Raw genomic sequence first — 11658 nt, 5'->3', positions numbered from 1 at the left:
GGGTTGGCGGGAGAGCGAGGGGGAGGGGGGACTAGCCTAGTCTGATTGGCCTGCGCCCACAGAGCAGAGCTGAAGCTGGCCCTAACCACTGTCCCTGAGATGCCAGCCTCAGTGACCCTAGAAAAGGGCAGGCTAAATCTACTCCTGAAATCATTGTTGCACTATATGCTAACTCACTTGGATGTAAATTTAAAAAATAAATTAAATTAAGAAAGAAAGAAAGAAAGAAAGAAAGAAAGAAAGAAAGAAAGAAAGAAAAGAAAGAGAAAGAAAGAAAGAAAGAAAGAAAAGAAAGAGAAAGAAAGAAAGAAAGAAAGAAAGAAAGAAAGAAAGAAAGAAAGAAAAAGCGTGGGATATGCCCATTTGGCTCCCTCCCTATGGCCAGCCTAACCCAGACCTGAGCCATTTTTCTCCTCAGAACGTGGGTTGGGAGAGAGGGACGGTTGTGGTCTTAATAATGGGCAAGATGGGAGTTCTGGAGCAGATGAAACCAGGCCAGGGGGAAAAGGCTGGAGAGGAAGACCTAAGACGCAGATGTAGGCTCCCAAAGAAGGTTCCCAGAGTCTGGCTGCGCATGAGGAGGAAGAAGGGAGGCCCAAGAATGGGGGAGATTATTTTCCAGCGAGAAAAGTGCTACCTCTGTCCAAATGCTGACTTCCCAGGAAAATTCAAGTACGTGGAAGCAGTTTGGAAAAGGCACCTGGCTAGGATTTGCCCCTAGAGAGCCTGTGAAGTTAGCCTACAGCCAACTTTTGCTCTGAGAAGCTGGTGTGGAATTAGGAAGGAAAGATGGCAGGAAAGCATTCCTTCCTAACTGGCCTCACTGGTGCCTTGGCCAGTCCTCTCCCTGATAGGGTTAGTGTTATCTACAGAACACAGTAAGTTATAAAATGTTCTTAATGATTTTGTTTAACAGAGGTTCCTGCACCTCCCTCCCCAAATAGGTTTATTTTACATGGATTTTCCAGTAAGAGTGCAAGGCCTCTTTTCTTTTTTTTTTTTTTTAAATTTTTTTTTTTTTCAACGTTTATTTATTTTTGGGACAGAGAGAGACAGAGCATGAACGGGGGAGGGGCAGAGAGAGAGGGAGACACAGAATCGGAAACAGGCTCCAGGCTCCGAGCCATCAGCCCAGAGCCTGACGCGGGGCTCGAACTCACGGACCGTGAGATCGTGACCTGGCTGAAGTCGGACGCTTAACCGACTGCGCCACCCAGGCGCCCCGCAAGGCCTCTTTTCAAGGAGGTTACCAAAGACCAAAGCAGTACCTGCAGAAAGAGGTTTCAAGAGTTGACCCAGAGCCCCCTGGACTTGGTAGGAGGCACCGGTCAAGACTGGCAGAACAGGATGGAATTGAAACTGGTTTTTGAAATGTTACGCCATATTTAAAAACATTTTTTTTAAAGTAAACTCTAGGCCCAACATGGGCTCAAACTCACAACCCCAAGACCAAGAGTCACATGCTGTACTGACTGAACCAGCCAGGCACCCCATCTAAGTGTTGCCCTGTATTTAAAAAAAAGTTTTTTTTAATGTTTGTTTATTTTTGGAAGAGAGACAGAGCGTGAGTGGGGGTGGGGAAGAGAGAGAGGAAGACACAGAATCTGAAGCCGGCTCCATGCTCTCAGCTGTCAGCACGGAGCCCGACCCAGAGCTTGGTCTCACGAACCAGGAGATCATGAGCCGAAGCCGGACGCTTAACCAATTTGAGCCACCCAGGTGCCCCATGTTGCCCCATCTTTAATCAAGAAGAGAAATCTTTGCTTATGCTCCTTCAGCTGTAAAACTCTCAAGCTTGGAAACTCCTCGGGCTTTAGTAAAAGGTCTGAGTACACTTGTGGGCCTATCAGTTTTGTAGGCCTATAAACAAACTGGGCCCAGGGAGGAGAGGCCCTGGAGCGTCAGAGAGACGAGAAGAATGATCTCAAGTTTGGCTGGTGGCTGGCAGGTGAGGAAGAAGCTCAGCCCAGTGGCTTCAGAGTCACGCGACTCGACTTGAAGCCTGGTTCTACCACTTCCTAGTTGTGGAACCACGGGCAACTTTTTAAATGTCTTCAATCCTGTGTTTTTGCTAAGAATGGACATAACATGTCTGGTCCCCCAGTGGGTTGTGAAGATCAAAAGGTGGACTTAAAGCACTTGGGCCAGCACTGCACGTACGGCTCAATGAGCGGTAGCTGGTATCACCCCCACTGCCCATACTAGGAAACTTCCATTTCCCAAGAGGAGTGAGAGAGTCCAGGCCAAGGTACCAGGTTCACTTCAGGTTGTTGTGGGACCATACAGTCCCAAAGATTGTCTCCCACCACCTAGTGTGAGAGCTTGGAGCTGAAAAAGGGGAGATGAGGGGTATGTCCTGCAGGGAGTAGGCAATGGATTTTATCATAGATTCATACATGTTTATTCTTTTGAATCTTCCAAAGCCAAGACTTGGGGTAAGAGAGGCAACTAACTATAAACTGTTTAATAGTAGCTCTCACCATCTGTTCAGAGGCATGAACTTTTGGCCTCATTTCTCCCAGGGCGGGGGGAAAGGGTTACACAAGGAGGGAGTGGAGGGTCCTGATGGGGGGGGAGGGGTGCTAACTAGCAAATGGTCCCTGCCAGGCTTGTTCCTGTGCTGTGCTGGTGGGGGCATGGAGGGGTATGGAGGGTGTGCTGGTGCCCTAACTTCTGTCTGATGGAGCTGGACAGTCCCTAGCCTTCCTCTCTCCAGAGGCTTCCCTGGGAACCAGAGGCCCACCAACCCATGCCAAATGCCTGAAGGGAACCAAGAAACCCAGAGCCTGAGCTGGTAGGTAGGTGGGATCAGCCTTCCTAGCCAAGAAGGAAATGAAGCCAGGACTCTATCTGCAAAGGGAATAGAAGGCATCTACATCCCCTTAGTTAGCACTCTGGGTGCTGATGGAGGACTGATTTTCTAATCTCAGAGTGCCCTCTGCTGGGGGCTGAGGTTCCATACAGAAGGGAGGGAAGAGCTAGAACCTAGATTTTGTGGGGGAGGGAAGGCCGAAGGCAGGAGACTGGTTCTTCCTGAGCACTCAGGACACAGAATCAAGTGAAGATCAAGAAGTAGATTGGTTTCTAGTTTATTGAGTAACAATGGCATCATAGTTTTAGTCACTGGTAGCAGATAGTTGGGGGAGCACAAAAATGCTCTTAGAGGATCCCACTGGGGCCTTCGTCCGCACCACCCACTGCTTCAGCTAGAGCTCACGGGAGTTGGAGTCAAGGTCAAGCTCTGTATCCTGTGAGTGTAACACCATACCTTCCATTCCCAAGCCTACCTGCCCTTTGGACCAGCTATGGATGCCTGGGCCCTTCTTCCTCTTGGGAGATGGGGGTGGGAGTGGAGGTAGGAGCAGGGCCAAGCCTCAAAAAAGAGGAGCTAAGGTCAGGGTTCTGCTGAATGTCTAACAAGAGTCAAGAGAACACAGAACTTCCTGTCTTAAGATTGTACACTCAGGGCCTAGTTGCCCTTGAGGGTGTGCTAGTTGTCTCCACTCAGATACCTGTGGTATCTGAGGTTAAGCACCATTCCCACAGCTGTGTCCCTCTGCAAGAGGGGGTGCTGGGAGCTCTTAAAGGGGGAATGCTTGCTCCATGGCTTTTTGGTTTGGGTTGGGACTATCGGTGTAGATTTGAGTTTATGATGTCAGAGCAGACCAAGAACTCCTAAGAATGTACCTAAAGATGTTGGGGCGCCTGGGTGGCGCAGTCGGTTAAGCGTCCGACTTCAGCCAGGTCACGATCTCGCGGTCCGCGAGTTCGAGCCCCGCGTCAGGCTCTGGGCTGATGGCTCAGAGCCTGGAGCCTGTTTCCAATTCTGTGTCTCCCTCTCTCTCTGCCCCTCCCCCGTTCATGCTCTGTCTCTCTCTGTCCCAAAAATAAAAAAAATAAAAAAAATAAAAACATTGAAAAAAAAAAAAAAAAGATGTCCACACTGCAGTGTGGGGGCGATGGGAGGATGGCGAGAGTGGTACAGGATGCCACCCCTTTGTTCTGACAGAGGAGAGGAGAGGAAATGAGCTCTTTCAGGATGTGGGGGGTGCACAAACTCCCCGTCTCCCTTACCCTGATATGTCTTTCTCTGCCAGCCCAGTTCCTGGGAGCCAGGAAGCAAAAGTCGGAAGGAGTCGGGCCCGTTTGGCCTGCTAGTATCCCTCAGTCTCTGTTCAGAGATCCTGGCTACTCCTGTGTCCAGAAGGGGCCCTCGAGGTGCTGTCAGAAATGACTTGGCCAGTGGAACTGTTTAGGCAGGGAAGTCCTGTAGCCTGGCTGGCTGACAGGTGGCAAGAGGCCGAGAGGAGAAGCCAGATTATCAGGACATCCTAGACAGCATGTACACACACACGTACACACGTATCATGTATGTACATACATAAACATAGGAGCACAGGAGAAAGGGATTATGTGGCCCTGCTCTTTGAAACCAGAGAGGAGAGAAAAAGGCTTAACGGGGGCACCTCTCAGCCTATGGATTGCTGGTCTCAATGGCTGCTCCCCCACCAAGCCCCCGCCCAGTACCAGGAAGAGGGGCAAGTGGCAGGGATGGCAAGGCTCCACCAAAGCAGCAGCCCAAGGGGGTGAGGGAGGGGTCCAGGGGCTGACCCTCCCTCAAAGCCCCTTGTTGTAGTAAACCACTTCGATGCTGGGGTTTTGCTCACGGACCCGAGCTCTCAGCTCTGGCTCCAGCCTGCTCACATGTAAGGAGCTGCAACAGAACAGCACAGGCAGGCTGAGGATCCCCTCAACCCAACCTGCATCAGCCTAAGGGCTCACCACCTCTCCTCCTCCCAGGCTGGACAGTCTCCTTCAACTGCCAGAAGGCCCAGCTCACCATCAAGTCCCCACCCCCAGAATAAGTCTAGTGCCTGCCAAGCCTCCTCCTGGAACACACTAAAGGACCCTAAGGTCAGTGGGTTCCAGAGATGCGGAGACCTATTCAGAGCCCCCAACCAAGCCCGGGGGCAGCACTTACCTTCTCTGGGGGAAGAGGGCACAGCACAAGGGGGTGGCAAATACCAGGCTGGGGGGAGAAGAGTGTTGGGAAGGTTTGTGAAGTTTTGACCTACGGTTGTTGCCTCCCTGCATCCCACCCCATGCCTGGAGACAGCCCCTAGGGGTAGAGATTGATTAAGGCCAAGGCTGACATCAGGTTCTGGCTAAGGAAAGAGCCTCCAGGGCAATGACCCAGAGGTCCACAGCCAGTGAGTGCCTGAATCAGAAACTAAACGTGCATGAAACTCCTGGATGATACCAAAAGGTATATTTCCATGCTTTCCTCTTGTACACAAAGACTAGAATGTCTTAAAGTAGACTGTTGACCTTCAAGGGTGGCAATCACCTGCTAACACACACAACATGCCCTACAAGTGTCTAAGAGCCCTACCAGCTGAATGGATGAATGAATGATGTACATAAACGTCTTAAAATCAGCAAATACCCACCCACATTCACCAGGGAAAGGGCACTCCCACACACCCTAGCTAAGTCTCCACACACTTACCAGAAGCCCACCAGTCCCACCTGCAGGGGCGCTCCCAGCCAGGGGCGACGCTGTAGGGAGACAGAGGCAACGGGATGGCTTGTGTCCCCTCCTCCCCTAGCCCCCACCGCATTTCCCCTACCACAGCTTTATCCCATCAACCCTGCCTTTGAGTCTTTTCTTTCTCCCAAGACCATAACAGGCTTGGAATTTCCAAATCACCAGCCTCCAGTCCAGCCACGCCTACTTGCGACACCCTCCCTAGTGTCCCTTCACCCACTCTCCCCTCACAGGATTGGTTCCGCACTTCCTCCAGGAGCTGCTTTCTTCAGGAAGCCTCCTCTAACACTCCGCTCCCGTCCCAGTAGCATGCATGAATCTGTCCCTTTCCTGTTCTGCACGCCCTTCTCCATTCACTCCAGCCACAGGGACCAGCGTTCGGTTCCTCCAGTGGGCACAGCTGGTGCTCAAGATAAATTGGTGAATAAATGATTCAATAAATGAGCTTGTAGTCCTGTGCCTTCTCTGTTCTGTTCGTGCGTGTGTGAGCCTGTGTGTCTCATTGTTGTCGGTAGGTGACAGCATGAATATAGTGGCCAGTGTGATGGTGGTGGTCCATCCCCGTGTGTGTCAAGAGGCCTCTGGAGTGATATCAGCTCTCTTCAGGACAGAAACCATTTCCTTCACCCCAGCCCACTTCCTTCCTGCTGAATGAATGAATGAAGGTGGAGGGGGCAGCCCAGGGGTGGGGCCAACAGGGAGCAAGTCTCAGACTCCTGGGCCAAGCTGGAAAGAGGGTTGGGGACTGGTCACTTCTGCTCCCAGCCGTCACCTCTTCCAGGGTGGGAAAGGTGGGTGTGGCCTACCTTTAGGAAGTCTTTCTTCTCCAGAGTGTCCATGATCACCGGGGGGATGGCTGCAGGGAGAGCAGGGCAGAAGAGGAGGTAAGAGTTAGTGGAATGAAAGTCAGAATCGTGAGGAGGGGTGGATCCCCTTCACAACTCTTCCCACTCCCCTGGGAGTGCTCAAAACCCCTGGAGAATGCACCCGTTCTCTTAGAGCCTCCCGTGCCCCACCCAGGCACCCCTGCCTCACCCATGGCAGGAATGGCCATGCAGATTCTCGATATCACCACCTGGAAGATTCCCTGCTTGGCAGCGGCCACTGAGTGGCCAAGTCTCTGACCTTCCTCATCAGTCACTGGGATGCCCACCTGCAGTTCCCTGAAAAGGGAAGGGGGTGGGGGTCGGATCACAGGCCCACATCCTACCTGCACTGCCCTCACGGGCAGCTATTCCCTGGAGTCCCGTCAGATATCACAGATTCAGATATCATTCTAGGATCCCAGAGTCAGACTGAGACTGTGCCCAGAAGCTTCTGTTTGGAGAGGGAGAGGACGGTCCCCACCATGGGCCAGTCGGCACGGCGGGATGGTGTGCCTGCCTGCACGCTGGGCCTGCATGCCGGGAGCCGGAGCCACTCACCTCTGCCTCATCAGGGGGATGTTGATGCAGTTGGCAGCTGCCACAGCTGCAAAGGGGACAAATCTGCCCACCAGGGGGGGCAGGTGCTGGGGGGAGGAAATATACCGTTTAGTGGCCCTAAGGGCCATGGAGTGGCAAGGAACTCTGGGGAGGGATGTGGGGAGCCTGTAGGTTGGTGTGGACGAGCGATGGGGAAGAGGGAGACAGATAAAGGGTAAGTGAGGGGGCAGTACAATGGGGGGGGGCATTTACCTTGGTGAGGGATTTGAGTCCCAGGGCTGTGGCCACGGCCCCAGTGGTGGCACTCACATAAGCTGTTCCCAGCTGCCTGTGGGTGGAAGAGGCAGGACACAAGGTTGGAGGTGAACAGTCCAGCGTGTGGTTCTTTCCTTCAGGGACACGTCAAAATCCTCAATACGTGAGGCGTGACGGGCAGAGAAATTCCTCCCCTGCTACAGCATAGACTTGCCTGGAAGCTCCAATCCCTCGGACAGGGCCTCCCTTAGCACAGGCAAGAGGACCCCAAGCCCTCAGGCCAGGAGAGTGGGGAGAGGGGCGGGCTGAGGGGAGGGAGTTGAGTCACTGGCTGCAGAAGCACTCAGGAACAGGAGCAGACAAGAGGGAGCAATGGTAGGCCTGGGGAGGCCAGGGCAGGGAGAGAGTGGGGGGGGGAGTCCCGGTGAGGGGATGAGCTCTCACCCCACAGTGATGGGAGCGTCGCCGCTGCGATTGGAGTAATTAACAACAGCATTGAAGGACTGATTCACCCACTGCCAGAACACCACGGTCGGGGTCTTCCTGAGGGAACAGAGACACTTACTGCTGCTCCTGCTACTACAGTGTCCCTTATCCTCAAACCCTAATAAAGAAACCCTAAAGGTTATTCCCAAACCCTCAGGAGGGACCCAGCTGATGACCCTAGAACTTGCTTCGGTGACCTCTGCACGACCCTCCCCACTGACACGACCACATATACTTGTCTCTGGGGTGGGAGGAGCCCTGGGGCTGAGTTCTGAGGAATGTGAGGGATTCTAACACAAGCTCTCATTCACCCACTATTTTCTGCCCAAACTGGCCTCACCTAGTCATCAGGCTACACTCTAGCCTGGACAGAGTGCTCAGGGAGGGGACACACGGGGCAGGACCTGCCTGTAGAAGGTGAGCATGCAGCCAGTGATGGTCATGTTCATGGGCACCTGGGCTGACATACGGCCAATCAGGACCACCTTCTCCCCCGTGTCCGGATGGAAAGCAGAATCGTACACATACTTGGCCCTCCACAGCTGGTCCTCAGTGAGCCCTGGCGTCACCACGCCGGCCCTGCGGAGAATGTCAGGGAACAGACAGGCAATTCTAGGGGCAGATCTGCCCCCACCAGCCCTGACCACTTAGCTCAGGGAAAGTCTGGCCAGAGGACCAGGAACTTTGGCCCTGAGTCTCAGAATAAAGGAGCTCCTTGTCTCTGGGGGAGTCAAATCTTCCAGAAGGGCAGAGGGGCTCCTATTTCCATTTTCCTTCTAGCCACATAAAGAAGGGTCCCCTTCTGTTTCTGCCTAAATGCCTGGTCATGGGTAATGGTAGTTTCCAGTGGGTCAAAAATGGCTGGGGGCGGGGCGCCTGGGTGGCTCAGTCGGTTAAGCGTCCGACTTCAGCTCAGGTCATGATCTCGCGGTCTGTGAGTTCAAGCCCCGCATCGGGCTCGGTGCTGACAGCTCAGAGCCTGGAGCCTGCTTCAGATTCTGTGTCTCCCTCTCTCTCTGACCCTCCCCTGTTCATGCTCTCTCTCTGTCCCAAAAATAAATAAATGTTAAAAAAAAAATTTAAAAAAAAATGGCTGGGGGCATCTCAAGGGTATTTCCTCTTGGCGACAAGGGGGTGCTCTCCTATCTCCTTGGGACTCAACTTTGAGCCCCATCTGTCCTTGAAGAGGGTGGGCCTAGCAGTGGGACAGGACCCTGTGGAGGGTTGCGAAACATACAGCAGCCCCCCACCCACAAATACCAATGCCACCTCCTCAACCCAAACACCCTGAAATTCTCTGGGTTCAAGCGCTGTGCCATAGTTGCCTGTGATTCCAACATATAGAGCTAGGGAGTAAGGGGGTCAAGGAGTGGGACAAGGTCACTCTCAAACTTGAGGAGATAGATGCAAAAGGTACCATATTAATGGCAGGGAATGAGTACCCCAGGGTCTCATTCGGACGGGGCAGCGGGCTACCTGTAGTTCTGCACGATGTTCCGGGAAGCTTCCAGCTGTGCTCCAGACAGCAGCAGATTTCGGGGGTCAGTAACGGTGAAGAAGTGCCGGGCTCTGCCCAGGAAAGTGCTTTGGTCCCAGCGAGGTTCCTGGATATTGATATCTAAGGGCAACTCCCCCATTTTCTGCAGAGCAAAGATCAGGATCGGAGGACTCCAAGGAGGGAGTTCAAGAGCTCTACCTGCAGGAGCCTCTGGTGGCTCTGCCCTGGTCCCTGGGCCTATCACCAACCCCTTCTAGTGCTCAAGGTGACTCCAGATAGGTAAGCAAGGGTTGGGGGGAGGAGTTGTTTTCCAGGCAAGGCCCTGGCTCAGAGACCTGCAGCCATTGGAGGAGGGGGCAGGGGAAAACAGAACCAGAAAAAACAGATCTCTTTTGCACCCTGGCCTTGTGCAGCTTTTCATCAGTGAGGATTTACACGTGTATGGTTGATGCAACAGCAGCAACTAATCCTATGCAGCTACTCTTGTGCTCTGTGTGCACAAAAGTGTGTATTATATGCGTTATACACGCATGCTCAGGTCAGCTTCAGGGCCCAGCTGCCTTAAGACCTAGATACAAACCCCCAAGGCTGTCTGGGAAGATGGCATAAGCCGTCCCACACCCCAGCCCCTGATTGGAGGAGAACAAGGGCTCACTGGCTACTTCAGGGCTTATCTATTCCAGATCTCAAATAGGGGACTCTGATGCCAGCCAAGCATGCGTGCTCGCAGTCATGCACAAGTCCCCCTCTCCAGGGGCATTTTTCTCAACCCACACTGAATGGCCCAAGGCCCTCCTTGTTCCCCAGCTGGGCAGGGCTGGCACAGACACCCATCCACCTCTCCCCAAGCCACCTACGTCTAGAAAGGAGGAGTCAGTAAGTGCCCTCTCCACCCAGTACCAAGAGGAAAGCCTGAAGCAGCCGGCTGGCTGTGTTAGGCAAAATCCTACAATATGACTAATCCTCTCCAACCGCACTTCCTCCCGCACTGGAGGAGACACCCTCCCCTCTCTCACAAACTCACACTCACATACCCACATACAAAGATACGTACATGCCCTACACAGATATACAAACGGCGGACACGCACTGCATACACTAGCCCACAAAGACCGTTACTTGCACACTCACACATACGCGCGCACACACACACCCCATATCCATCAACTGCAGACACGGGAATGTGTGACCACATAAGGCCCCACCCTGACATTACTCCCACCAGCCAACCTCCCCTCGTGCCCCAAGCACCTCCCTAGAACCGAAGATACTGAATCCGGGTAGGACAGAGAGCACACCCAAGGCAGGCTTCCTTCCCTCTTAGCTCTCAACCTCCTACTCCCCTGAACCCCGCGAACCCCGCCCCGGACAGCCAGCACTCACACTTTGCCGAGCTCCTGGGCTTCTGGCCTCTGCAGCTCCCGGACCCGCCTTTCTCTCGGCGCGTCGCCCCTGCCTCCGCCCCCCCAACCCATCACGCGTAACGTCACGCGTGACGCTGACAGGCAGGAGGGGCGGGGGCAACCCCCCGCGCGTCCGCCGGGCGTGCCCAGGGATTGGCAGAGACTGGGGGCGGTGGGTGCCATTTGGGGCGACGCCCCCAGCCCCGGCTGCAGGGAGCTGGCTCTACGCCGCCTCCCAAAGCCAATCAGGGCTCGGGGAATAGGTTCTGGCCCGTCCCCAGGCCTAGAGAGGAGGGGAGGAGCCGTGGGCGCTGCCCCCTTTGCTTGCAGTCCCCTGACTGGCCTCGGGAGGCACCCGGCTTCGGCAGCAACGCGTCTAGGTGCCCAGGGCGAAGGCTCCCTGGGCGCAGGACGAAGGCTGGCGGCGTGGAGGGGCCATCCTCTGATGGTGCGCCCGGAGGGACTCGGGTTACCGCCTGGGTTGTTTACTAGATGGCCGCCTTGGCAGTGGCCTTTGCCTACTTGGCCCCCTGGGCTCCTACCCCAGTTCTCACAAGCTCTTCTCACAGCACTTGGGAATTCGCAGTCCTCCACAATCTCGTTCCGCTCGTGCCTGTGCCCCTTCTATGTCCCCACCCTTTTCCTCCTCCAGCCCCCTCCTTACCTAGCTCCACTAGGTCCCAGTTTCCTTACGTCCGCGATCCCTATCCCGGCACCACAGACCTAGCCCCAGTCCCTGCCCTGGGAGGTGTAGGGGAAGAAAGTGTAGCTCTGTCTGCATCAAGCAAGTGGCTCAGAAAGATTCTTCCTCCCCCTAGTGTCCTGGAACCAGTGATCCACTCTGTCCCCTTTCCAGAACTGAGGGGCCAGAGAGACACTTTGTGACATAGAAGGAAGACGCATGAGAAAGAAGTCAACACTCAGACACACACCCACACCCACACCCACCCACACACACATATACTTCACAACTCACCCAGTCACCTTACAGGGCACGCCTGACGCACGCCCAGGCGCCAGCCCACGCTCCTGCCCACCGCATGT

The 11658-nt window shown here is 54.3% G+C and overlaps 1 protein-coding gene across 3 annotated transcripts; it reads right to left on the bottom strand.

The window, feature by feature from the left end:
• Positions 1-3936: 3936 nt before the first annotated feature.
• SFXN3 (sideroflexin 3) lies at positions 3937-10654 on the bottom strand. Of its 3 annotated transcripts, none has more exons than XM_047073326.1 (11): positions 10595-10654; positions 9190-9353; positions 8122-8292; positions 7672-7770; positions 7225-7300; positions 6973-7058; positions 6584-6711; positions 6355-6404; positions 5510-5559; positions 4982-5029; positions 3937-4714 (listed from the first exon to the last, which is right to left on the bottom strand). In XM_047073326.1, the coding sequence occupies exons 2-11, from the start codon at positions 9348-9350 to the stop codon at positions 4618-4620; spliced, it is 966 nt and encodes a 321-aa protein (XP_046929282.1). In that variant the 5' UTR covers positions 9351-9353; positions 10595-10654; the 3' UTR covers positions 3937-4617. The 3 variants fall into 3 exon arrangements, 2 of the variants coding, with proteins under 2 accessions (XP_046929282.1, XP_046929283.1); XR_006960930.1 differs by lacking the exon at positions 3937-4714 and adding an exon at positions 5780-5948 and having other exon boundaries at positions 4988-5029; XM_047073327.1 differs by lacking the exons at positions 3937-4714; positions 4982-5029; positions 5510-5559 and adding an exon at positions 5604-5948.
• Between the last annotated feature and the right edge of the window lie 1004 nt (positions 10655-11658).

Source organism: Lynx rufus, unplaced genomic scaffold, assembly GCF_022079265.1.
Source record: "Lynx rufus isolate CCGP_SWC_20201006 ecotype Redwood Valley unplaced genomic scaffold, mLynRuf1.p SCAF_11, whole genome shotgun sequence".
NCBI classification, from domain to species: Eukaryota; Metazoa; Chordata; class Mammalia; order Carnivora; family Felidae; genus Lynx; species Lynx rufus.
The sequence above is the reverse complement of the archived record's forward strand: the minus strand, read 5'-3'. Positions and strand labels throughout refer to the sequence as shown.

What these genes read in the sequence shown, in the direction of transcription:
- SFXN3 (XM_047073326.1), bottom strand. Translation starts at nt 9,350, where the DNA reads ATGGGGGAGTTGCCCTTAGATATCAATATCCAGGAACCTCGCTGGGAC. An exon ending in AGAAGAAAGACTTCCTAAAG is followed by an intron (nt 5,560 to 6,354) that starts GTAGGCCACACC and finishes GTCTCCCTACAG; the next exon opens with CGTCGCCCCTGGCTGGGAGC. An exon ending in GTGGGACTGGTGGGCTTCTG is followed by an intron (nt 5,030 to 5,509) that starts GTAAGTGTGTGG and finishes TTCTCCCCCCAG; the next exon opens with CCTGGTATTTGCCACCCCCT.